Source organism: Delphinus delphis, chromosome 21 (genome assembly GCF_949987515.2).
Source record: "Delphinus delphis chromosome 21, mDelDel1.2, whole genome shotgun sequence".
Taxonomy (NCBI): Eukaryota; Metazoa; Chordata; class Mammalia; order Artiodactyla; family Delphinidae; genus Delphinus; species Delphinus delphis.
This window is the reverse complement of record NC_082703.1, coordinates 8,052,975-8,080,941: the sequence shown is the minus strand read 5'-3', so window position 1 is coordinate 8,080,941 and position 27,967 is coordinate 8,052,975. Positions and strand designations below refer to the sequence as shown.

Genomic DNA, 27,967 nt, shown 5'->3' with positions numbered 1-27,967 from the left:
GTATTTGTGCATTGGCAGAAAATAAATGTTTTCAAAACCAGAAGAGACATACTCAATCCTGGTGCACTTGAAGTATTGCTTTGTTTACAAAAATAATTTGTTTTGTTGCTAAGTAGCATTAAACATATTTATAGAATGTGTTGTTGGGAGAAAGGAGTGTGATGATGGTAAGATTACCAGATCGGTCATTTCTATGAGGTCCTTGGCTTTGGTCATTGATAACGTTATCAGTGAGAATAAGGATTCAGCAGCCTGGTGTGTGACCCGCCGGCCAGGTCTTTGCTTTCTCCTGCTCTGCCCTGTATTTCTGAGGAAGCATTTGTCATTTTGTTTTTCAAAACCTAGATTTGAAATCTAGGCTCAACCTCAGCCTGTGTGCTTGAGCAGTTCAGGAGAGATGGCTGTGGTCTAGACGAGCCATCCTCCAGGAGGTGATGTTACTCAGGAGGGAGTCCCGGGAAAGGATTTTGCTAAACCTGCAACTAAATTCTCACTCAAATATGCCCCTCTCCTTTACATGCTTCTCTCTTCTATCCTTTCCCAACCGTACAGCCTCCAGTCAGATGGCTCTGAGGTGCTCCTGAGTCCGGAAGTCACCTGTGGTCCCCCCGACATGATTGTCACCACTCCCTTTGCCCTGACCATTCCACACTGTGCAGACGTCAGTTCTGAGCACTGGAATATCCATTTAAAGAAGAGGACCCAGCAGGGCAAGTGGGAGGTGAGACCTTTCTTTTTTAAAAAACGGGGTTTGGGTTCCACCCGTGGAATGGATTTAACTTTTACCCTCTCTTCACACAAGTCAGTTGTGAAATTTGTGAGCATTTACTTGTTTTTCAGAGGGTTGGTGGCAAGTGTTCACAGCATCCTCGAGGTATTGGCTAGTGTTTTGGGGCAGGGTGTGTGTGCGTGTGCATGTGTGTGTGTGAGAGAGAGAGAGAATATGGAAAAGAGAGGCCAGAGAGGATACAGAGCTTTCTCTTTGGGTTTTAGAATACAGTTGTAATTACCCTCATAGACATGTACCCTGTGTATCTGCCTTTGGTACATAAGGCTGTGACTCCCGCCTTTGTTCCCAGGCCATGTCCCTGTCTGAACTGACTTTCCTCTGTGGCTTCTGTGGGGTTAGGGAAGAGGCCCAGGGCAAGCAAGCTGGATTCATAAAAGGAATCACTCTGTTTTTGCCATCATAGGGATTGTAACAAATCTATGTTGAAGTATTCAGAAACAGAGTAGCTGCTAAATAGATGTTCATGAATTAATGAATGCATTGAAAATCATTCTATCTTGCCCTGTGTGTATGAGTACATGTAAGAAACAGTACAAGGAGAGAACAAAAGGGACAGAATGAGAATCCACAGAGGAGAGTAAGGACGAGGGAGACGGCCACGGCAAAGAAAGATGGCAGCGGGATGAGTATTCTTAGTGAAACCTCTGATGTGTCTGTCTGATTGGGATTCCTTGGTGTCTGAGGTCCGTTTGCATGAAAGCAGGTGAATTATCTTGCTGGAACACAATGACCTAGTCCAGCCCTGGGATCCTACCTCCCCAGTCGGTGCTTCAGGCAAAAGAAGTCAAAGGAAAATCATGTTTCTTGAGGAGAAGAAAATTCCCAGTTGCGTCAGTGGATGACATTTACCCTGCCCGGCTATGTCTTGAAACTCGTCGCTATTCTTATTGAAAGTGCATTCTGCTATTTATTCAGTTGTGATACAACCACAGGCAAATTTCCTGGGGTGTTAAGTTCCATGGGTTTCCTAAAGGGACCAGGTTTTTTTCTCTTTTCCATTACGTCTTGCTTTGCCTTGATTTTTACCATCTTTGTTTTTCTTCCCAGCACTTCCGCACTGTCATTTACATCCAGATGGTGTCAGATTCGTGCCCTATCACATGCCGCCCATACCTTCTCAGGGAGGGTGAAATATTCTGATACGTCTTATCCAAACCATTTATTGAATGGTCCCTCGTGAATGATTTTGATGGAATGAAAGAGGAAAAAATATTTGAAAGAAAATAAATATTACCTTAAGGATAGGGAAAGAGGTTTTCAGAAATAGACCTTTATAAAAACATAAAAGTTTGCTCGTTGATATTAATGTTCAGGGCTGTTTTTTGTTGTTGTTGTTTTTAATTTGGCCTTGAACAAATTAACTGAAAATTGGAGAACTTTGAAAGTGACGTTTGTTATAATCTACTAAATCGAATCCCAACACCCTGAATATAGCCATTCATTCAGTTCCTGATGTCAGCAGTTATTTTGAGAAAATGAGTTCAATAAAAATATTCTGAAAAAAAATGTTATGTCCTTGCAAAGTGACTGTTAAATCACATTTTATTTCCCAAGCTGAGAGAATTCAACAGACCTTTTCCCAACAGGAAGTGATGTCGGTGGAGGATGAATCCACATCCTGTTACTGCCTTTTGGACCCCTTTGCGTGCCACGTGCTCCTAGACAGCTTTGGGACATACGCCCTCACCGGAGAACCAATCACAGACTGTGCCGTGAAGCAGCTCAAGGTTGCGGTTTTTGGCTGCATGTCCTGTAACTCTCTGGACTACAACTTGAGGGTCTACTGTGTGGACAATACCCCTTGTGCATTTCAGGTCAGCCTTTTCTCTATAATTCTTCCTGTGGTGTCATGAAAGCGTGGGGTTTCCTGAAGATCGGTATCAATAGAGAATCTGACTGCAGAGGGTCTGGAAAATGAACCCACATCACTGGCTAGATGGGGAAACCTCTCTCGAAACAAGAGCTGTGTTACTATGTGTCCAACAATGTGCTGAGGGTACAAGATACTTGCCAGTCGAGAGAAGAGTTAAATTAACACATAAGGAACACTGTGTGCTAAACGAGAAAATTGACTAGAAGTATAGTTGAGATTCAGAAAACAGAGACCCAATTGCAAGAGAGGAATTGGAGAAGAGTTTTGGCGGACCCTCAGGGTACTTTCTTGCATGAATGAGATTTAAGAGCAAAAGAGGAAGGGATACCATGTCCAGAAAAGAGAATGGTGTGGACCACAGGAACAAGAGTTATTTGATGTACGGCGAGCAGTAAGAAAAGTGCTTGGTCACCTGAAGGTTGTAGTTGGGTAACAGCAATTATAAAGCATACCTCTCAGCAGGCTGTCACGTGACATCCTGGACACACAGTCTATTCATTTTTAGGGTTACTAGGGCAGAGATGGCTCCTTTCCATTTTTGGTCCTTTTAATCATGCATGATTCCTTTTAAATTAGCTACTCACAAAGACTGCAAGTTTATTAATAGCAGCAAAGATAATGCAGAAGTGCCTGTGTAAGCTCTGCCCTTATATAAATAGCTCTCCTGACACATCCCAGATGCCAGCTATTCCAGTTCTGGATCATTAAGTCCATGATGCAGAGCTTTTCCTCAGGAACTAGCTTTTAAGACACTGAGCTGGAAAACTCATATTTACCAACAGAAGAGATACAGTGACCTGAATCCTGAATATAAACCAATAAAGGTGACACAGTGCCAACCTATGTGCCCAGATCTTCCCTGACTACTTCTTCAGTAGCACAGGTCATTATAAAGGGCACGCTTCATACTTGGCTGTTCACAAAAGGGACCTTTTTCATAAGGGGGTGCCTCTCTGTAAAGAACTTCAGTGTAAGCAGTTAAACTTCATCCTAGGAATGGCATTTTAAACTCTTCATCTGCTTCTGAGACCCCCCAATCAGAGGATTTCTCCAAGATAAAATACCTGACAGACATTCAGTAATCAAAATAATTGACATATGATATCACTTGTATGTGGAATCTAAAAATATGACACAAATGAACCTATCTACGAAACAGAAACAGACTCACAGACTTGTGGTTGCCAAGAGGATGGGGGGAGGGAGGGAGTGGGAGTTTGGGATTAGCAGATGCAAACTATTATACATAGAATAAACAACAAGGTCCTACTGTATAGCACAGGGAACTATATTCAATATCCTGTGATAAACCATAATGGAAAAGAATATGAAAAACGTGTGTGTATATATATGTATATACAATCACTTTGCAGTACACGGTTTGCAAGGCAGCAGAAATAGAGACGCAGATGTAGAGAACAAATGTATGGACACCAAGCGGGGAGAGCAGGGTGTGGTGGTGGTGGTGGGATGAAGTGGGAGATGGGGATTGACATGTATACACTAATAGATAACTAATAAGAAAAAAAAGTTTGCGGTACAGCAGAAATTAACACAACACTGTAAATCAACTGTACTTCAGAAAGAAAATTGAGGTTCCTACCGCCACTGAATAGTTGTAAAATGCACCATCACACAAGTTGAATGTTTAGTAACTCGGACAGGTTTTGAAAGCTGAGTAAACATAGAGGGCGGGGAGGGTTTCCAATCTCCCGGGCTCATATGAGTAACCCACTGCTAACTAGGGTTACTGTTGAGGATCTGTTCATCACAACTGCCTTGGAAGTCAGCCATCATAACCAGTTTGGAATTTTCTTTGAATAACAGTCTCACTGCTGATGTATATACCAGTGAGTTAGACATTTGCCCAAGGAGTTTCTTCTAAGGGACTTGCAGATAATGTATTTTCATTCCCATTCACTGCTCTCAGATTCTAGAAGAGCTCAACTGTTAACAGCTGAATTGCAGTGGGAATCATGAAAGTGAGGCTCAAACCACAGCTTTTCAAACCACTACCATCCCTGTGGGTAGTAGACCCCTCTTAATCAATGCTCGAGAAACTGGTATGCTCCCTCGTATTGAATATAAATGTCTTTATTTCATCACTGAGAGAGATTTCTTAAAATTCTTTAATTTTGCTGTAGAGAAATGTTTTTTCCAGTGGAGATACCTTTGGCCCCATTGATCGGAATCTGATTACCTCCAGTGATTCTTTCCCTCTCCTATTATGTCAAATAAAGCTGATTTTAAAGTTGAGCTGGGTTATACTTGTTATTGACAGGATGTATGTGACAGCTGTCGTGAACAGCAAAGGGTATGCTTCTCCCCTGGGCTTCTGAGAGACCATCAGCCTTGCTTGAATAACTTTTCTGGCCCACAGAAAGATTAGAACATAACTTGTAGCTTTTCTGAACACAGCCGTTTACTCCGCGGTCTTAGTCTCTGAGTTTTGTGCAAGAAAGGAATCTTGCTTTCTGGATTTTTATCTTGCTAAAGTGAATGTGTTCAGGACCTCCTCCCCAGGTTCATTTAAACGTCCTTCATATCCCAAATCATCTATGTCATATTTTTTCATGGCTTCATATATGGTATTTAATTAGAGGGAAATATTATATAGTTACTAACCGACTAAAACAGTTCCACTTGAAGAAGCCGTAGCAACAGGACACTTTTGGAACCTCTAAAAGACTTCACACATTAATATCCGCTCCTCCCAACTTGTGTGGTGTGAGCTGAACATCTTGTATGCAGTGATGACTCACCTTCTTTAACTCAAATAGAACCCTAACTTCTTAATCAAAATTCATAGGTAGTTTTTTTTTCATGAAGCATTTCTGCAGAAATTGCCTACCCTGGAATTTGCCTCTGTTCTGTTATCACTGTAATGAAAATGTTCGTCATGATTTGGAAATAGAGACCAAGCGTGGCTGTGACAGTTGCTGTATTTATTGTAGTACATCTTTCATAGCTCAAAGTAATGATACCTATGAGCCCAGCTAGACCTGGGCTTGTAACCAAGAAGGAAGCCTGGTTAAAGGACATGGTTGCATTTTCACGCCATTTCCGTCTCCCTGGGAAACTATGTCCCCGCAAAAGCCCACCTTCTCACTGGAAGTGCTTGGAAGAAGGGCAGCTTCTAGACCCAACTCTCCTGTCCTCTTAGAACTAGGTGGGGACCTGGCAAGACAGTGGCCTCACCAAAAATATTCCTTTATAGGATTTTAGTAATCAAACAAACATTCTTCATTTTTTGCCATGCCCTCCTTTGCCTCCTGCAGGGCTGCTTCCCATTTGCTCTGGGGATGTTTCATCTGAATCCTAGTAGCAATTTCTTTGAATCACAAAAGCAAAATGCCTCATGCACCTTGGTAAGGCATAATTAATTTGGTGTCAGATTTTTGAAGCTATGTTCTAATAAATACATCTAAAACCATCTCAATGGAAAATTAAATCCGCTCAGATAGGCTTTTTTAAAAAAATACAAATGCCATCTGCCTTAAGGTGAGAAAGGGACCAATGACTTCTTGTCCTTCCTGTTCCTGTATTTCTGTAATAATTAGAGCTGCAATTTTATGTTTGTGTTTGACATTGGCACTTTTGATGAATTCAAACTAAAGGTTGAGGAACGGTGATATATTTTCAAAGTTGTAACATGTTAAGACCTAGGTTTTTGTTATTGTATTTTATTACATTCTCTCTCTCTCTCTCTCTCTCTCACACACACACACACACACACACACACACACACACACACACACACACACACAGTTCAAACAAACCTTAACATAGGGAAAGCAAGGAATTAAGCACTTGCCCTATCTTAGGGGGAAAAAAAAAACACAACTAATTTTTTTCTCAATTTCTCCCAGCACTGCTATTCAGTACCTCTGGGTCCTCATTACTTACTTGGCATTAATGGAGATTTAGAATCTAATTTCAGAGGATTTCCTCCAGATGTAGCTCTTGTGTTTATCAATAATACAACCTTGGAAAATATCATTCACGTAAAGCAGTTAAAGGAAAACACCACAGCGACATAACTTCTGTGTGTGTGTGTGTGTGTGTGTGTGTGCACGCACTTAAGTTCAACAGTTTTGTCTCATAAATATGTAAATTCAGCCTGCTTGTTTTAGTATCCCTGAAGCACACCTGAATGTCGCTGCCTGTCTCATTAAATCAACATAAATGGCTCAGTGAGGCACAAAGCACAAGTTTCTCCTGGCCACAACTCCTAGCCCTGGATGACTAGCAACCGCCAATGTGAAATGATGAAATAGAAGAGACAGAAAAACCACCAACCATAGCCTTTAGGTGCATCTTATATACAAGAAACCAGCCAGACCCTACTTTCTACTTTAATTAACACAGATATCAATTTAACAGTAGACTCAGAGGTTTGGCCAAGGGCCCTTATCACATAGGAGGCAGATAGGAAAAAGTCAAATGGATATCAGATTCCACTCTCAGGGTGATGCGTCCGTGTGAATGACTCCGAAGGAGCTCAGCAGGGTTGTTTGTACCACTGATTCCCAAACCTGGCTGGACATTGGCGTCATCTGAGAAGTATTTAAAAATACAATGTCTAGGCCCAGCCCCTGAGCGGAATACAATAGGTTTAAGGGGCGTAACTGGGAATTCTGCGTTAAGTACAATTTATCCTATTTGGAGAGGGATTTAAGCTTGCACTCTGAAGCCAGTTGTGCCTTTACAAATATATAAATACAGTGATGAGTTCATTATTGGGCTTCTTCATTTTAATAAGTAATTGGTTTGTTACAAAATAGCTATAATTGCTTAATATTTTGTACAAGGTTACAAGACACTGTTAATTGTATGTAGCTGGTTCAGTATGTGGAGATTAAAGTAATCAAAAAAACAAAAGTAAAAATAAATTATGGTTATATTTAAATTGGAGGCCCTAAAGCAGAAATCTTTAAGAGGTACCATTTTCGTCGGTGATAATTGTAAGTGGATATCCATTTAAAAAGTTCCTAATATCTTCAGGGATGGCTTAGATAGTATATATAACCACAGGGCAAAAACTTTTTAACTTTTTATTTTATATTGGAGTATAGCTGATTAACAGTTCTGTGATAGTTTCGGGTGCACAGCTAAGCGACTCAGCCATACATGTACATGTATCCGTTCTCCCCCAGACGCCCCTCCCATCCAGGCAGCCGCATAACAGTGAGCAGAGTTCCCTGTGCTCTAGAGTAGGTCCTTGTTGGTTATCCTTTTTAAATACAGCGGTGTGTACATGTCAATCCAAACTCCCTAACTATCCCTTCCCTCCACCCTTCCGCCCACCCCCCACTCCCCGGTAACCATAAATTCACTCTCGAAGTCTGTGAGTCCATTTCTGTTTTATAAATACATTCATTTGTATCATTTCTTTTTAGATTCCGCATATAAGTGATATCATACGATATTTCTCTTTCTCTGTCTGACTTACTCAGTATGACAATCTCTAAGTCCACCCACGTTGCTGCAAATGGCACTATTTCATTCTTTTTTATGGCTGAGTAATATTCCACTGTATATATGTACCACATCTTCTTTATCCATTCCTCTGTCAATGGACATTTAGGTTGCTTCCGTGTCCTGGCTATTGTAAATAGTGCTGCAGTGAACACTGGGGTGCATGTCTCCTTCTGGACCATGTTTTTCTCCAGATATATGCCCAGGAGTGGGATTGCTGGGTTATATGGTAGCTCAGTTTTTAGTTTTTTAAGGAACCTCCCATACTGTCCTCCACAGTGGCTGCACCAATTTACATTCCCACCAGCAGTGCAAGAGCGTTCCCTTTTCTCCACACCCTCTCCAGCACTTATTGAAAAACAGACTGACTTATGTCATCTTTACATATATCTCGCAGTAATGAAAAATTACTTATGAGACAGTGTTAATAGCAGTCTGACCTTCACATGACTCTTAAAAAAATCAAGCACAGTATAGGAAAATGCAGGGAAATCTAGTAGAAAAAATACTAGACCATGAACAGGTACTGATACAGCAGCTCTGTCACTAGCCATGTGGCTTCAGGCAAATCACTTTCTTGGGGGTAAGGGGGAGGGTCTCCATATTTTCCTCTGTAAATAATCAAGTTTTAAATCACTAACTACCTTAAGTTCCCTTCAAGTGTGATGATGCTATGTCATTTCTAAATATTAAAATAGACTAGCTCTACACCAAGTAATTCACCAAGTGAACAAGTCACTTCATCGCCTGACCTTGGTTTATTTCTCTGTACTTTCAGGCAAGTCAGATTTAAAGAACAGGGATACACTTCAGAGAGCCTACCCAGTCAAATATACTTTGACAAGTCAACATCGTTGTTATTCCATGGCTTTAATATGGTTTGAATAAGCCAATTTCTTATGTGTCCCTGTTTCTAACCTTGAATGGCAAAAAGCAGGTAGTATATTACCATGCTAATGATTTTGCTTGGCTGTGGGTAAACCCAAGTAAAGAACTGATGCCTAAAGATTAAGTGACTTGCCCAAGACCATGCAGAAATGTGATTAGAAGCCTGTGCTTCCATTTTTGGCTTACAAGATGAGTGCCCTCTTGAGTATATATAACCCTCAGAAAATTCTCCTACTCCCTGAAACCCAAACAACATTACTCTAAACAAAAATACAAGTCCCTAGCATGGTAAGGGAGAATTCGTGATTGGCCCCTGCCCTATAATATTCATCACCTCCAGCCATACACTTTCCACCCTAACCTTCTATCCCAGCTCTGTCTGGCCTCCGTGCCTTTGTGCAGAGCCCATTCCGTGTCTGGAATGCACTCTCCCTCCCTTTCCCATGAGTAGCCCCTATATTTACTTCCAGGCTCAGTTCAAATATCACTTCCTCTATTAATTTCCCAATTCATTTCCTGGCCTTTCTGCCCATCTGGGTTAGGCACCCTCTGTCTTGCCTTAACCTTTGGGAATATACATATTTGTAATAGTTAGACACTATATTATACTCATATGCTTGCTGTTCTGACCCTCTCTCTAGACTGTGCGCTCCTTGGTGTTTCATTTCTGTCCACCCAGTGCCCAGCTCAAGCACTGCTCCACTGGACACTCATTAAATCTCAAAAGAGGGAACAGACCAGGATCCGTAAAGACCTAAAGCCAGCGTCTGGCATTAACTCCCTTCCCTCCCACCCTGCCTCTTTCCTTCCACTGCTTGCAGCCCTCACTAGACACTGACCACTGTGTTATTATGTCCAACGCTTAGACCCACAAGGTAATGAATCATCTAGCACTGCCCTGTCCAGTGCAGTAATTGCCAACCATGTGTGCGTATCTACATTTGAATTAACTAAAATGAAAATCTTAGTTCCTTAGTCACTCTAACCACTCTGGCCAGTGGATACCATATTGGAAAGCACAGGTATGGACCACTTCCATCATCGCAGCGAGTTCAAGTGCTGACTCAGGGCCCCAAGGCACACCCCTTCCACACCCCAAGAGTTGGAGAAAATGACACTGGAATGGAATCGTTTAGTCCTGAGAAGAGACACTAGTAGCCTGTTAACAGTTTGTGTGTACATGAAGGATAAAAGCTGGAAAGCTGCCTCTTAGAAACATTTTCATTAATGTTAATCTATACATAGACAAGAGATGGGAAAGATAACTTCTGAAGCTGTTTTCACTCCCTGATAATTGAAATGTAAGTTTCATTGTATTTATAAACCTATTTGCTTGGCTTCTTACAACCTTTTTGAGACTCTGGGAAGATTATAGGACATCATTAAAGGATTTCAGTTTTCCTATTTATCCTAGCTCTGCAAGGAAATTATAAGTCAGTTAACGGTGATTTTTTTTAAATGGGGATTTAGGGAAATCTTTCATCTCCACTAACACTGAAAACCTCACCCCCTACAGTAGTTTGACATCTTATAGCACTCATGTCTGTTCTGTTATTTCACTTGTCTTATGGAGATGATTCTAAACGCCACAAATTTGAAACCAGTTAAATGGTTTGCTTAATAGAATGTATGTGAACTGTGTTTGTATGAGATATAAAGATTTGTCAGTGAAAGATAAAGGAGTATTTATCTCAGGAATTTGATTCCTTTTTTTTTCTGAGCTGAAACTGACTTGGCAACTTAGTTTTTCTTGGCCTTTTGGCATAACTTCTGTGAACATTACTACAAATAAACATGATACATGCATTTGCAACATTTATTTTGAGCTAGAGGATAAATATTGGATGATGCCTGTGTTAGTGACAAACAAGGGAACCAGAGCGGAGGAGGGGCTGTGTCTCCCTTTCTCACGAAATATGATGATGCGTTAGGTTAAGTACAAATACATCCCTTGATTATGGCGATATCAGGATGAAATTCACACAGTTCTGGAAACTCAACAGTATGACAGTTTGCTTGGGGCAAAGGAGGTCTTCCAGTTTTAAAGACAGGCAGGCTGTGTGTAAAAGCCTCAACAATACAGTAATGAAGAACAATTGTTTCTTTGTGTCCAGATCCTTATTTCTCAGCAGCCTGTATGTAGCCCCTTAGTCCTGACCTTGCAAGGATGGGGGTGGAGTATAAAAGTAGAGCGTGCTCATCACGCTGTTTGTCGATTCCTGGGAGACACATGAGAGGGAGTATACGAATCTGTGGAAGGAAAACGTGGAGGAAATTGGGTACTTTATTGTTGTGCTTCTTTCTTTTTCTTGCCCTCTAGGAAGTGGTTTCAGATGAAAGGCATCAAGGCGGACAACTCCTGGAAGAACCAAAGTTGCTGCATTTCAAAGGGAATACCTTTAGTCTTCAGATCTCTGTCCTTGATATCCCCCCATTCCTCTGGAGAATTAAACCATTCACTGCATGCCAGGTACTGGCCAAATGGGTTTCTGACAGAAATAGCTTTGCTTTAACCAGCAAGTAGATCACAAGCCCCGGTGAAGGTACTCTTGACTTTCCTCCTCCTTTAAAACTATGGATTTAGTTTCAAAACTGTCACAGACATGTAACAGTTTGGACTACACCCAGGGAATGAAACCTATTGTCATAAATCCATGGGTTTCTAACACGTGGGGGAAAAGGGGGCTTGTGTGTCAGGTAATGTGACATTTCTCTCTCCTGCTTAAATCACCACTCGGGATAGGTTGAAGGTGGTCATTTAACAACTTAGAGCAGGATGTTTGTGGGTTTGTTTTGATTCAGATCAGTTCATTATGAGACACCGTTTTAATCCTGTTCAAGTACAAATGAACCGGATGTCAGGGAGAAACCTTTTAAGGGTGATCATTTTGAGTTGTAGAGAGCTCTGGCCAACCAGATGGGAACCAGAGATTCTGTCCTGTGTATATGAAGTGCTTGCTACCAGATGAATTGAGCAAGATGGGAAGAAGAAATCACAAATTGAAAAACAAAGCAATGTCAATGCCTCTTAGAATCTTTTTATAACTATAAAAATATTTACGTATGATTGTTCACACACCTCATCATTAGAGACTTTAAAAAAAACTGCAGGATGACTTACGAGTCTCCTTGGATCATTTTTAGGGATTTTGAGTAGTTGCTTAGCACGAAAAGATATCAACTTGTGATCTTGTCACTGAATTCTATGAAAATTTCCAGTGATAAGTATCGTCATCAGAAGCAGCCAGCTGGTCTACCACCGTTTCTTAAGCTAGAGTCATCTGTGCTTCAAGTGACAGGACATTTCCCTCACTCTGGGTAAGCTTCTGGGAGATGCATATCGATCTGGACTCACAGGACGCTTTCAGACTTCTCTGTTCTTCCCATCAGCATAACCTGCAGAGCCTTGTGGTTCTTTGACCTTTCCAACTTTACAGCATTCATTTTCTAAAAACCATGCACAAGATATACTGGCTTGTCAGAATGGAAATAAGCCAAATCTCAAAGAGAAAAACCTCGACCATGCCCTGAGAGTTAGAAAAAAGTTGTACCACCAACACCTTACACTTCTAAACTTCAGAATTTTCAAATTGGTTCAGGCCATATTTTTATATTTACTTTTCAGATTTCTCATGACCTTGGGAATTGCCCCCTCTGTGTATAACTTTAGCACATTCAAAGCAACAAGAATCTCTCTCAGGGCCCTGTACAATTTTTTGGAAAACTTTACCATATTTTTTTTTTATGGAGATAGGTTTTCTATGAATAAGTGTATTATTTATGATGTTCTAGACCTAGGTGTCTCTGTTTCCCAGAAAGCAGTATTCAAAGTTTCTAGTCCAAATTGAACTTCAGGGTATTATTAAAACAAATCCTTGAGTCATGCAAATTCCTCTGTGTATTAATCTTTATTGATTTAAGGGCATCATTTCACTGGATCTGGTACAAGTGACTCAGTCCAAAGTAACTATTAAGTTTAATGCTTGGAGATAAAAAAAAAAAAATCAGAATGAAAGAACCATAACCTCTCAGTGGCACTTAAACAACAATTCCAACACCAGGGATTCCAAAGAGAGCCTCAGGTAGAAAAGGCTTGGTGGAGGTTAATGCCTGCCCACCCCAGAGGATGCAACAGGGACGGCCAAAGGCAAAGGGCACTGGCTAGCAAGAAAACCCAACCAGCTTTACTGCCAGGATGGGTTGGATTACATAGAGGTTGTGAACAACTAGAAGCATTTGCCTTCTGTAATTGAGCATCATTTGAAAGAGTCTTGGAAGGCTGAGAAACAATTTAATTTCCTCTGCACCAGGAGGCTTGCCACTGAGTTTTCATTTCCACTTCATTTTTCTTCCCCACAAATGGCTTTCTGCTCTATTCTTCCTTTCTCTTCACCACCCTTAGAACCAATTTCTTTGCTCCTGTGATCACTGAACCCCCAGCAGTACGCCTACATGTTGTGCTTGTCTTAATGGCCATGGTGTGTTTGCTCCAGGCATCAGATTCTCACACTCTGGGGAGGGTTTGTGTTCAGAATGCTTGAACTTCATGGAGAACATCATGTGCGCTGACAAACTCAGTGTGGATAATAGAGAATGGCTTTTTGTTAAGGCTTAGTGGATAAGAGCTCACAGAGCACTATTGTGGAGACAGAAAACCTCACTACTCCTGACATCATTGATAGGTCTCTCCTTCAACCGGTAAATGTCCCTGTCATCTTCCAAGTCAGTGGGTAGAAGACCTCTGGTACTCTTGTCTTCTTATTCCTCTCTCCCTTTCTCTAACTTCAAATCAGGAATCTGGGAATTGACATATTCCAGTTGGCACCCAAAGCTTACTCTCCTAAAAAAAAACCCTCCTTTTCTCTTCCGGGAAAGGTGGAATTTCTCAGGGAGGTATCTAGTGCATAGAATAGTTGCGCTCTCAGACACCAACCAAGAGATGTTTTTAGAATGATGTGAGTTCAAGACTGGGTCCAGAGCTATGTGATGAGAGCCTACATATTAGGACCAACTAGATTTTAAATCTTGTTGGTTTCGATTCTGGAGGACGACAGTTTATAAAATGCTAGGCTACAACCCTTATTGCTTGTGAAACCAGGTATGATGGGTGAAAGGGAAGGGTATGTGAGTTCTTAGGAGATCTGGTTACCATAGCCCCCACTAACCTTGATTCAAAGAAAAAAATGAAGCCCACAACACTAGTCCTTCCAAAATAAACAATTAATTATGCCCCCTTTTCTTAAGATTTTACCACAATTAGTAATATGCTGTTGTCCCCTTGGAAGACTTAGCAACCCTCCTTTAGAGGGAAATAACTCTGCTCTCAGTAGGTTACTGGGACCTGAGAGCTACTTAATCATTGTTTCCTTTACTCCTTGCTGCCTGTGGGGTGAAGAAGCTGTAGTAAACAGTATGCGATAAAATATTAATTTATTTTCTAAATCCTACAAAACACCAAGCCAGGCTGTCACCTCTGTAGGATAAAAGCAGCTTGTCTTACAGCATGCTACGTATCTTGGAGAACCCAGTGTCTGTCTCCTGCTAGGATATGATTTACATGGTCCCCATCTGCTAGGAAACTAATTATAATGGGACTCAAAATGAAAACATTTCCGGAATTCTTTAAACACCCAGAACTTTGCTACACTTTGTCCTCTTGTATTACTTTCCACATAATTCCTCCCAGCTCAGTGAGCAGCTTGGTGTTTTGCCTTTTTTTTTTTTTTGAATAAATGAAAGCAAAGGTGATTGCCCTGAAAACACACTAATCACAGTGCTTCTAATTCTGTTATTTTTCAGTGTTTTGTTGAGCACTACTGGTAGCTGCTACTCAACAATTAAAAGATATTCTTTGACACTGTCTCAATATCAGATTTTTAAAATGTTTTGATTGTGTGCAGTAGAATGGAAAGAGAAAAGAGAAGAATTTTTTTGTTTGCTGATTCTCACGTCTTTCTGCAAGAAAACATTATCTCTGTGGTGGGTTTTTCCAGTGTTCTCAGGAGAAAATATACAAAATTTAGCAAGGGACACCACAGAAGATACTTTTCAGTAAGTGGTCAGTGCCTTTTTTTTTTTTTTTTTTTAAGGAAGGTAAGCATTACCTAGGATTCAAAGCTACTGCAGAAAAAATGTAGGTTTAAGATCTGGACCTTGAATTCAGCTCTGTCTAGAGCCCTGAAGCGCAAACATTGATATTACACTGTAATGACTCAAATGTCAGATTTAGAAAACAAAAACCTCCTTAGTTAACTTAGTTAGGCAAAAACACCTGTGAACCGTAGCGCCCTCTGTTATAGTTACTTTCGTTGAAGGGGATGGTGCAGAGTAACTCTATCAAAACGTACTGGCTTGGGGAAGGGAGTGAGTTTGAGGGTCTGTACACTGAGACTGGAGAGAGTGAGGATGAGGTGATCGAGGATGGAAGAAGCCCTTGAAGGCCAGGCAAGGGACTGTGTTTGTTTTGTTTTGTTTTGTTGGCCGCACAGCATGTGGGATCTTAGTTCCCCTGCAGCAGAACCGCGAAGTCCTAACCACTGGGCCACCAGGGAAGTCCCAGGGGGCTGTATTTATCACGCAGGCATCCTGGGGCCATCCTGGTCCCCCAAGCAGAGGAATCATGTAATGAAAGCAGAGTTCCCAAGTGATGTGGTCACATCAGTGCCCCCCCCCCCCCGCCAACTCATGATTACAGGTAAAAGAGAGACCATAAGCTCTTCCCTAAAGAATACCAATCAACTGCTTCCTGTTTCCTCCCCAGTCAAGCCTCAACCCCCTCATTAACTCGTGTAGTAGAGACTGAAGATAGGAAGGTTGCTGAACACTTTACTCCCAGTTAGCTATGATGACATCAGAGAAGATTACGCGTGGAGATAGAAAAATTGGAGGAGAATGACGATGAGAGAGAGATGGTGATGATCCGTTTTCAAAAGGTAGACCTGTCTGAGAAGGGAAAGGCCAGCTAAAATTGTTGGTTGATTTGGGGTATAATGTTTATAATTGTTTATAATGTTTATAATTGATTAGGGGTATAATGTCAGTGATGGATGATAATGAAATAAAAACCAAAGATGTAGCTGTTGGAGTTCTCCACAGAGAAATGGGCAGTTGGGCGTACGTGAGCAGATGGGGTTTTGAAGAGTTCAGGAGACAGAGACACAAGAGGTGGAGGCTGAGATACGAAGTGAGGGTTACCCGTGGTTTACTAAACCATGGAGGAGCGCGAAAAGCGTCGGATTACACAATGAGGAGAAACGGCAGACCTTGTAAATACGTATTATTACTGTTTTCTCTGGTATAGGATTGGGGGCAGGTGAAAAGTCATTTTTGAGTGTTTTAGGGAATGACTTCCTCTAAAGGCTGCTGGGAGGCCACACCGATCCGAAGTGCCTTCTGCTGCTAGGAGAGAGAGGGAAGAGCTCATAAGAAAAACTCTCAGTTTAGGAAGAAAGTGGGCTGGACCTGTGCTGTCTTGCTGGTGGCATAAGCAAGCTGTGCGGCAGCCACGTGCTTCCTTAGTGACCATTAGCTTCACGCTTCTCCCAGAGTTGCCCCTGGATGAGAGCCTCTCTGTGGAACCCACTAGTGAACCTTCCAGCGCTGCCCAGCTCATCTTAGTTTCTAAGAGAACTTCTTCTAAGCCACTGGTGTTTCATTGGAGAATGGTTTGGGTCAAGAAAAGATATTTCAATCAAGGGGAAATGCAATCAAAGGATTTATGTGCTTAGAAAGCCTTTGGAAAGCCTAGGAGAGCCAAGGGCAGAGAAAGCCACTAGTGATATAAGGAAACCAGCAAGTTTGGTGATTTCAGGAAAACACAAGTCCCCTGAAGCAGATGGCTCTCAGAAGCCCCTGCAAACCTCACATGTGCTGTCAGCTGAACCCTTTGGGTTTGCTCGCTGCTGTCAGAGGAGCAGCGAGGAAGAGGCTTCTGCTCCCTCCTCTTCCTTCCAAGTTTGAAACAAGTACTTCTCACTGGCAGAACGGAAATGTGAACTCCCTGCTGGAGAGAGCTGTGAAATGTAGTTTTCAGGCTTCCAGCCCCTGCCATGTAGGGGAGAACTGAGGATGGTGGAGAGAGAGTTGCCTCCTATCAGCGCACATTCTGCACGGGGATAAAGTCGATGAAAGTCTGCAGTGGCAACATATAGACCTTCTCTGAGTCCCTGTCTCTACTTCTTGAGACAAAGATCCACTGCCTTTCCCTTGGTTCAGGTTTCAGAACAAACAAAACAAAGCACGACACCCTTACATTCCTTGCCGGGATGTGTGGTAGGGTTTAATGCGTGAGTTCGTTCCTTCATAATCCCTAAAGCTGGCTCTCTCGTACTCAAGTCTGCAACAATCTAAACTCCAACCCTCCCTGCTGGTCCCCCCCCCCCAGCAAGTATCCAAAATCAGGGTCTGTGAGACTTCCTATAGAGAAAATGAGGAAACCAACAAGTGTACAGATTGGAGCTCAGGGAAAACTAGGTAACTCATAGTTCCTCAAAGTGGGTAGATTGAATTCTAATCATGGCCTTTGGTCTTAAAACACCTGCTGAGTGCATCGCCAGTCACACTTCAGAGACTCAGACTTCCAGACTTGATACATCTTTTGCTGCTTTTCAGCGTCAGTATTGGGGAAAATTGTATTTGTAGCAACAGGTGAAAGAGCAAATGAATGGGATGCGGAAAAGAGAAAGAAGGGAGAATGAAGATTACTATAGGCTGGAAATATGAGGTCACTGCCAAGGACCACAGCCTGATCTGAGTAGGAATGAAAGACATTTTAGTACATGGAAGATTATCAGTGACTGACCTCTACTTCACATTAGTGTAAAGCCACGTGCCTGAGCCACTGGTGGCAAGCACCAGCTGGTCATGGGGAAAAGGGGAATGTGTATAGATTTTACAATTTCCCCCCTCATTTAGTGAAAATTGCTTTTGCCACTCAATTGTCTATAAATCCCTTGAAAGTGGGGACCAGACCTCAATTCTTACTGTTCTTTTCTTGTTTATCTAGTACAGTGTCTGGTTGTTAGTAGGCATTGTACACGTAACTGTAGAATGGATGAACTGAATGAATGAGGAGTTGGCAAACTACACCGTTCTGGGGTAGCCTGTTGTGTTTGTGTGTGTCTCTCTCGGGTGTGTGTGTATGTGTGTGTATGATTCTGCAGTAGGTATAATTTTTATGCTGGATACATTAGCAACATTATGTTTATACGATTTGGCATTTGTTTGTGGTATGGGCATAAGTTCTGGCCAGTCAGTTCTTCAGCATAATTTTCATTTAAGTGAGAAGATGTCATCCTACCCCGGGCTTAGGTAGGAGGATGGAGTAGGCATCTAATCCTAGGAATCTACCCATAGGAGTCTTTTAGAATATTTCTGTCATGGAAAGACACGACGATTAACTTTTGATGGTATTCTTTCTAACTGTGTGAGTCACCAAGTGAAAGCTGAGCTCTTGCAGTGTGGTTTTGGAATTCAAATGTTATCCATTGGAATTGACGTTAATTACTTTTGTGCTGCTCGGCATATGCTGGAACATGATTTCTACAATTCCACCGGAGTCGCTTAGGCAATTACCTCTCCTGCCATCACCGCCATCATCATCATCCTAATTACTGTGATTAGGTCCCTCCTGCTCTCTGCTCACTTCAGCCGGGCTCTGCACACCATTGCCCTCTTCTCTCCCCCGTCTCCCCCGCAGGAAGTCCCATTCTCCCGCGTGTGGTGCGGTAACCGGCAGCCCCTGCACTGTGCCTTCTCCCTGGAACGCTACACGCCCACCACCACCCAGCTGTCCTGCAAAATCTGCATTCGGCAGCTCAAAGGCCATGAACAGATCCTCCAAGTGCAGACGTCAATCCTTGAGGTGAGTCCTTGGTCTACAGGTCATCCGACCCCGTTTCTAAAGGACATTAAGGATTGTACACCTGTCTCGGTTGGGCTATACATATAGCGTGAAAGAGCTTCGAAAGGCACTCACTCTTTCAATCCTCATTACTGATAAGGGAAAGTTAACTTTTTCTCAGGCTGAGGATGGAACTGAGCTGCCCACTGGGGCGGGGAAACGCAACCCATCAGAGCATAGGCTCTGTGGAGGGACCTTTGGGGAAGGCATTTGTCCAGGGCTTTCTACACACAAAACTACAATCAATCTATCAGCTCATGGCAGACATGGAATATCAGCTGAGATTTATTATTGAACTGAGACACATACCCTAAGAAGACACGAGGTCACCAGTGGGATGCTTTTCTGCCAGTTCTGACTAGTTGTTCAGAAGTCAGTTGCCCAATCTGTGTTATTTCATTTTCAAGGCCTTGGTTCCTGACTGTCTTACAATTTCTCTTACCCTCCAGGATCAGGGTTTCTACACATCCTCATTTCCATTAAGCCTAGATTTCATCAATACAATAATATAAGGCAGAGTAGATAATAATCTCATTCTACACAGTAAGGACACAGCAGTGCAAAAGGACAGGACTTCCTCCAAGGTCATATAACTGAAGGGCAGGGTTAGAATGGGAGTCAGAGGAGAATTCACTTGGGAACTTTTGCAAAAAGATACCTGAAATGCCATGGCTTTGATTGGCCCTAAACCACTGAATGACTCCATGGCTCTGGACTTGAGTTTATCAAGTAGACAATGACATTCCCTCCTGAATGGTTATTTGAGGGTAGAGGGAGAGAGTAGCTGAGGGGGAGAATCAGGGGAGCTGGTAACGCACTGTTTAGCAATTCCAAGGTAATCCCTGGCTAGTTTAGAAAAACACACATACTGGATCGTTCACCTTAGAACGTGTATGTGTATATATACATATATATACATACACACACATATTCACGTATACATATATAAATAATATATAAGCTCAGCAGAAGGTTTAATGCATTTTGTATCCGTACAACTCAATTTCAGGTGCGGTTTTTTCCTCAAAACTTGTAGCCTTGGGCTTCCCTGGTGGCGCAGTGGTTGAGAGTCCGCCTGCCCATGCAGGGGACACGGGTTCGTGCCCCGGTCTGGGAAGATCCCACATGCCGCGGAGCGGCTGGGCCCGTGAGCCATGGCCGCTGAGCCTGCGCGTCCGGAGCCTGTGCTCCGCAACGGGAGAGGCCACAACAGTGAGAGGCCCACGTACCGCAAAACAAACAAACAAACAAAAACTTGTAGCCTACAAGCATTATCACTTCCCTCCTTTCTCATTGCAGTTCACTGTTTATGCAAAATGAGTGTGGCTAATTCCCCAAATAGTTTTCTCTAAAGTGCGGATGGCTTTCCAAAGAAGCGTATCTCAAAACTGATAGCTGTCTTAACTGACATGTTTCTACCATATTTGCGTTTGTTATTGCCAGTTAGCATTATGTGCTAACATAGTTCTGACAGGGAAGGTAGATCCAGAAACCTCAGGCAAGGTATTTTTAGAGTCTCTTTCTTGAACAGTCATGGCATATTTAAGACAATTTATTTCAAAGTAAAATACAAATTGTATGGGAGTTTTAAAATAAAAACAAAAAAGAAAATCTGAGAAGAGCTGCACTTCAGAAGGAAGAGTGAAAAGGCAGGACATAAAGAGTGAAAAGGCAGGACATAAAGATGCCTCTGATGAAAATTGCCCTAAATACCTGTCAACAGGTCGACAAAAGAATAATAATAAATAAATAAGGTTTTTACTATCTAAGGTACCCAGATATTGAGGATCAACTTCAGCTATTACAGGATATTTGTGTGAAAGGAATGTGATAAGGTTGACACATCCTGGCACCTTTGCTCCTTGCTTAATAAAGTGCATGGAAAGAAAATGAGCTAATAGGGGCTGCCCTGGTGGCGCAGTGGTTAAGAATATGCCTGCCAATGCAGGGGACACAGGTTCGAGCCCTGGTCTGGGAAGATCCCACATGCTGCGGAGCAACTAAGCCCATGCACCACAACTACTGAGCCTGTGCTCTAGAGCCCACGAGCCACAACTACTGAAGCCTGCACACCTAGAGCCCATGCTCCGCAACAAGAGAAGCCACCGCGATGAGAAGTCCGTGCACCGCAACGAAGAGTAGCCCCTGCTCACCACAACTAGAGAAAGCCCGCGCGCAGCAACGAAGACCCAACACAGCCAAAAATGAATTAATTTAAAAAAATAGAAAATGAGCTAATAAACATAATCTTCTTTACTCTCCAGTTCCTTTTCTAATGCTTAACAAAGTTTACGATCACTTTGGAAAGCCTTAAAGAACATGACATCACAGTACCTCTTGGTAAATGGAGGCAGAGTTAGCAGAATATTTAGACATTCAGTGGTGGACTACAGCAATCTAAGTTGTAGGCTACTGCATTTTAGAAGCTTTATTAACTTGTTTGATCCTGTAAGGATCATTTAATTGCTTTAAGTGTCCCTGCTGAAATTTGGCCCAGTGCATCCCCATTTCTTTGTACCAAACTCTATTTCTTAGGCAAATTTCGTTGGCCATCATTTTCTACATCAGAGGAAAATTAATAACTTTTGAAAGCCACTATGTTTCAGGCACCACTTCATGTGCTTTCACATATAACCATCACAGCTCTGTGGATTAGTATTATATCATCACAGTTTTACATGATGTAACAGTCTCAAGGAAGTCAACCTTCTTATCCAAGATCATAGAGCTAATAAGATGGGTAGCCAGAGTTCCCAGCTGAGATACTAAACTTTAAGACCAAAGTCTGGATTTCTATTCAATACCACTCCAGGAACCCAACCGAGGAGGTTTAATTTATTCGTCCTAACCATGGGCCTTGTCCATAACATAAGCCCTCTCTTTGGGGCCTTAGGCACTAGTGACAAACATCACAGCATCAGCAATTTTGCCTTTGAGTCTAAAAGTAGATGAAAATTGGGGAGCTCTTTCCTCAAGATTGCAGAAGGATGAGATGTACCTGTTTGTGTGTTGGGCTAGAATAAGTGTTCATTCTATACATCTTCACAAATAGAATTGATTCCCTACATGTAGATCTGCCTGCAAAAGGATGTCTTGATTGAACGATCACTCAAGGCCCTTCCAACCCTGGGATTGTTTCATTCCTGGGAAAAGCATATATCTGGTGATAAAAACCATCTTCTTCTCCCTAAAACTGACTTGGTTTTTATGGTAGACGTTTCGAGAAAATTGAAGATACATAAAGTTCTGAGAAATTGGGAATAGCTGGAGAGAAGAGGCAGGATATATTCAAGACATGGGTCTATATCAATTACTGAGTCAAGAATAATAGATCAGTTATTAAAGGTCATCATACTTCATGGCCACTACGCTGAAAGATTCTGCTTTAGGTGGTTTTAATAAGTTAATAATAAGGTGTCATTGATTAATAATAATAAAGAACTAAAATTTTTGAAACGTTCAATAGATATCTTTGAAATATGTAGTTTAATATCTCACCCACCAAAGAAAAAAGAATCCTCACATATCTGGGCTCAGAGCTCCCCCTTCCTACCTTACTTTAAAATGGATTGCCTTAGTCTCACTATATTTCGAGATTTTAGCAATGGAACCATGAGAGGTAAAATATGTATGTGTCTGTGTGTGTGTGTGTGTGTGTGTGTGTGTGTGTGTGTGTGTGTGTATATGAAATACAAAACATTGATTTTAAATTAATGTAGTGAGCACCCTCAGTGAAGGCATTTGGTTCTTTACGTTCAGCTCCACATCCATCATATTCCTTCATGCCTCTTATCTAAATGGTTTTCCAAATAATCATTCATATCCTTCTCAAATTTAAAAATTATTTCAGTGATCAAAGTAATATATCTTTTCTGTTCTTTAGAGTAGCCATTATTGCGTCAATCTTTGGAAGCAGGTTGGTTCTCCTTAAATTTAACCCAACTACATTACCTAATGATGATAGCCAATTGATACTCTATAAAGCGACAGTATTGTGGACTAAAGCTAAGTAAGTTTGCTAATATTGAGCAGAAGGGAAGAATCCCCAAGTCATTTACTTCCTTCATCCTTATGAATGTAATAATATTAAAGAATCTATCTTTTGGTAGAAACAACTTAAAATGGGAATCTTGCATGTTAAAATTTTCCCTTCAAGAAATTCTCTTATCTTTCTTCTAAAAGTGGTAGAAGTTGGGGGATGATGTGTCTGTTACAAAGTAGACAGAATACTTGGAATTCCTCACTGATTTACAGCTCCCACGTTAACCAGGTAGCAGCACCTTATCTCCTGTGTTCAGAGCATGAAAATCTCCTGTTCCTCTGCATATTTAATTTAAACAGTCAGAAGATGTGATGCATCCACTGGAGTCTTATTACTCGGCCCAGATGTCTTTTAGAATGTATCATAAACGTTATGTAAAGTGTCATCCTTACACATGGGAAATATTTAAATTTGGAAACTTTGTGAGGGACATGGGGGCCCATTTATTAAAGTGTAGTAAGTAGAAGAAATACATATTTTTACAAGTCAGTCTCATGTAATACTTTATTCACCTTTAAATCATACCACTCTGTCCATTTTTTTCTGAAGACTTTGTGTATCAGGGTGCTCTTTCTTCTGCCAACAGGGAAGACAGAGCTTGGTCGAATTGGTCAAATCATAGATGCCATGAGGGCATCTGTCTCTGTCTACTGCCATCTTTTCACATGGATACACTGTGTTTTCAGTTTCATTGGCAAGCCACCTTTTCACGTTAACACACTTTAGTGCCATTTTACAATGACAATTACCATGTTATCCTGTACAGAATTCCTTTTATTCTCTCTCTCAATGTTTTTTTACTATTCTTTTTAAGGACATTACCCTGCCTTAAGTCAGGAAAATTTTTAAAGAAATGATTCTTACTTGATTTGTATTTTTAAAGGTTAGAAGAAATTTTACATACCATGATGAAAAGTGACATGTCTTGTAACCTATCTTATGCAGTAATAAGCCTGAGGTGGTTTATTTTATGAACATCTTATATATCAGAAAAGCACTGGGCTCATTGGTTCAAGATGGCGGAGTAGACGGACAGGCGCTCACTCCCTCTTGCTAGAGCACTGGATTCACAACTAACTGCTGAACAATCATCAACAGGAAGACACTGGAACTCACCAAAAAAGATACCTCACATCCAAAGACAAAGGAGAAGCTGCAATGAGATGGTAGGAAGGGCGTAATCACAATAAAATCAAATCCCATAACCACTGGGTGGGTGACTCACAAACTGGAGAACAATTATACCACAGAAGTCCACCCACTGGAGTGAAGGTTCCGAGCCCCATGTCAGGCTTCCCAACCTGGGGGTCTGGTAACAGAAGGAGGAATTCCTAGAGAATCAGACTTGGAAGGCTAGAGAGATTTGATTGTAGGACTTCGACAGGACTGGGGGAAACAGAGACTCCAATCTTGGAGGACACACACAAAGTAGTATGTGCATCATGACACAGGGGAAGGAGCAGTGACCCCATAGGACACTGAACCAGACCTACCTGCTAGTGTTGGAGGGCCTCCTGCAGAGACGGGGGTGGGGGGTGGCTGTGTCTCACCATGAGGACAAGGACACTGGCAGGAGAAATTCTGGGAAGTACTCCTTGGCATGAGCCCTCCCAGATCCTGCTATTAGCCCCACCAAAGAGCCTGTAGCCTCCAGTGGGTTGCCTCAGGCCAAACAACCAACAGGGAGGGAACCCAGCCCCACTCAACAGCAGACAAATGGATTAAACTTTTACTGAGCTCTGGCCACCAGAACAACACCCAGGTCTACCCACCACCAGTCCCTCCCATCAGGAAGCTTGCACAAGTCTCTTAGATAGCCTCATCCACCAGAGGGCAGACAGCAGAAGCAAGAAGAACTACAATCCTGCAGCCTGTGGAAGGAAAACCACATTCACAGAAAGACAAAATGAAAAGACGGAGGACTATATACCAGATGAAGGAACAAGGTAAAACAATTAAATGAAGTGGAGATAGGCCACCTTCCAGAAAAAGAATTCAGAATAATGATAGTGAAGATGATACAGGACCTAGGAAAAAGAATGGAGGTAAAGATCGAGAAGATGCAAGAAATGTTTAACAAATATCTAGAAGAATTAAAGAACAAACAGAGATGAACAATACAATAACTGAAATGAAAAATACACTAGAAGGAATCAATAGCAGAATAACTGAGGTAGAAGAACGAATAAGTGACCTGGAAGACAGAATGGTGGAATTCACTGCACAGAACAAAATAAAGAAAAAAGAATGAAAAGAAATGAAGACAGCCTAAGAGACCTCTGAGAACATTAAACATGCCAACATTCGCATTATAGGGGTCACAGAATGAGGAGAGACAGAGGAAGGACCCGAGAAAATATTTGAAGAGATTATAGTCAAAAACTTCCCTAACATGGGAAAGGAAACAGCCACCCAAGTCCAGGAAGCGCAGAGAGTCCCAGGCAGGATAAACACAAGGACAAACACGCTGAGACACATAGTAATCAAATTGACAAAAATTAAAGACAAAGAAAAATTGAAACAAGGGGAAAATGACAACATACAAGGGAATTCCCATAAAGTTAACAGCTGATTTCTCAGCAGAAATTCTACAAGCCAGAAGGAAGTGGCACGATATATTTAAAGTGATGAAAGGGAAGAAACTACAAGCAAGATTACTCTACCCAGAAAGGATCTCATTCAGATCTGATAGAGAAATCAAAAGCTTTACAGACAAGCAAAACCTAAGAGAATTCAGCACCACCAAACCAGCTCTACAACAAATGCTAAAGGAACGTCTCTAAGTGGGAAACACAAGAGAAGAAAAGCACCTACAAAAACAAACGCAAAACAATTCAGAATACGGTAATAGGAACATACATATCGATAATTACCTTAAATGTAAATGGATTAAATGCTCCATCCAAAGGACACAGGCTCACTGAATGGATACAAAAACAAGACCCATATATATGCTGTCTACAAGAGACCCACTTCAGACCTAGGGACACATACAGACTGAAAGTGAGGGGATGGAAAAAAGATATTCCATGCAAATGGAAATCAAAAGAAAGCTGGAGTGGCAATACTCAGATAAAATAGACTTTAAAACATAGAATGTTACAAGAGACAAGAAGGACGCTACCTAATGATCAAGAGATCAATCCAAGAAGAAGATATAACAATTATAAATATATATGCATACAACATAGGAGCACATCAATACATAAGGCAACTGCTAACAGCTATAAAAGAGGAAATCGAGAGTAACACAATAATAGTGAGGGACATTAAGACCTCACTTATACCAATGGACAGATCATCGAGACAGAAAATTCATAAGGAACCACAAGCTTTAAATGACACAATAAACCAAGATAGATTTAATTGATAGGACATTTATAGGACGTTCCATCCAAAAACATTTATAGGACATTCCATCCAAAAACAGCAGATTACATTTCTTCTTAAGTGCACACAGAACATTCTCCAGGGTAGATCATACTGTGGGTCACAAAGCAAGCCTCAGTAAATTTAAGAAAACTGAAATCATATCAAGCATCTTTTCTGACCACAACACTATGAGATTAGAAATCAATTACAGGGTAAAACTATAAAAAACACAAACACATGGAGGCTAAACAATACATTACTAAATAACCAAGAGCTAACTGAAGAAATCATAGAGGAAATAAAAATATACCTACAGACAAATGACAATGAAAACACATTTTTGTTGGAATGCAGCAAAAACAGTTCTAACAGGGAACTTTATAGCACTACAATCCTACCTCAAGAAACAAGAAAAATCTCAAACAATCTAACCTTAGACCTAAAGGAACTAGAGAAAGAAGAACAAACAAAACCCAAAGTTAGTAGAAGGAAAGAAATCATAAAGATCAGAGCAGAAATAAATGAAATAGAAACAAAGAAAGCAATAGCAAAGGTCAATAAAACTAGAGACTGGTTCTTTGAGAAGATAAACAAAACTGGCAAACTATTAGCCAGACTCATCAAGAAAAAGAGGGAGAGGACTCAAATCAATAAAATTCGAAATGAAAAAGGAGAAGTTGCAACAGACCCCACAGAAACACAAACCATCCTAAGAGACTACTACAAGCAACTCTATGCCAATATAATGGACAACCTGGAAGAAATGGACAAATTCTTAGAAAGGTATAACCTTCCAAGACTGAAACAGGAAGAAAGAGAAAATATAAACAGACCAATCACAAGCACTGAAATTGAACTGTGCTTAAAAATCTTCCAACGAACAAAAGTCCAGGACCAGATGGCTTCACAGGTGAATTCTATCAAACATTTAGAGAAGAGCTAACACCCATCCTTCTCAAACTCTTCCAAAAAATTGCATAGGAAGGAACACTCCCAAACTCAATGATGCCACCATAACCCAGATACCAAAGCCAGACAGAGATACTACAATAAAAGAAAATTACAGGCCAATATCACTGATGTGTATAGATTCAAAAACCCTCAACAAAATACTAGCAAACAGAATCCAATCACACATTAAAAGGATCATACATCACGATCAAGTGGGATTTACCCCAGGGATGCAAAGATTCTTCAATATACGCAAATCAATTAATGTGATACACCATATTAACAAACTGAAGAATAAAAACCATATGATCATCTCAATAGATGCAGAAAAAGCTTTTGACAAAATTCAACACCCATTTTTGATAAAAAACGCTCCAGAAAGTGGGCATAGAGAGAACCTAGCTCAACATAATAGAGGCCATATACAACAAAGCCACAGCAAACATCATTCTCAATGGTGAAAAACTGAAAGCATTTCCTCTAATATCAGGAAAAAGACAAGGATGTCCACTCTCACCACTGTTATTCAACGTGGCTTTTGAGGTCTTAGCCATGGCAATCAGAGAAGAGAAAGAAATAAAAGGAATCCAAATCAGAAAAGAAGAAGTAAAACTGTCACTGTTTGCAGATGACATGATACTATACATAGAGAATCCTAAAAATGCTACCAGA

General features: G+C 41.2%; 1 protein-coding gene across 3 annotated transcripts in view; it reads left to right on the top strand.

Annotated features, from left to right (window-relative positions):
- The window catches only part of UNC5D (unc-5 netrin receptor D), a 603,365-nt gene that overhangs the window by 552,408 nt on the left and 22,990 nt on the right, over positions 1-27,967 (top strand). For all 3 annotated transcript variants that reach the window (XM_060001381.1, XM_060001380.1, XM_060001379.1), the window contains 4 exons: positions 553-721; positions 2,377-2,604; positions 11,350-11,499; positions 18,727-18,891. In XM_060001381.1, the coding sequence (XP_059857364.1) occupies positions 553-721; positions 2,377-2,604; positions 11,350-11,499; positions 18,727-18,891 (712 nt within the window). The remainder of the gene's footprint in view (positions 1-552; positions 722-2,376; positions 2,605-11,349; positions 11,500-18,726; positions 18,892-27,967) is intronic.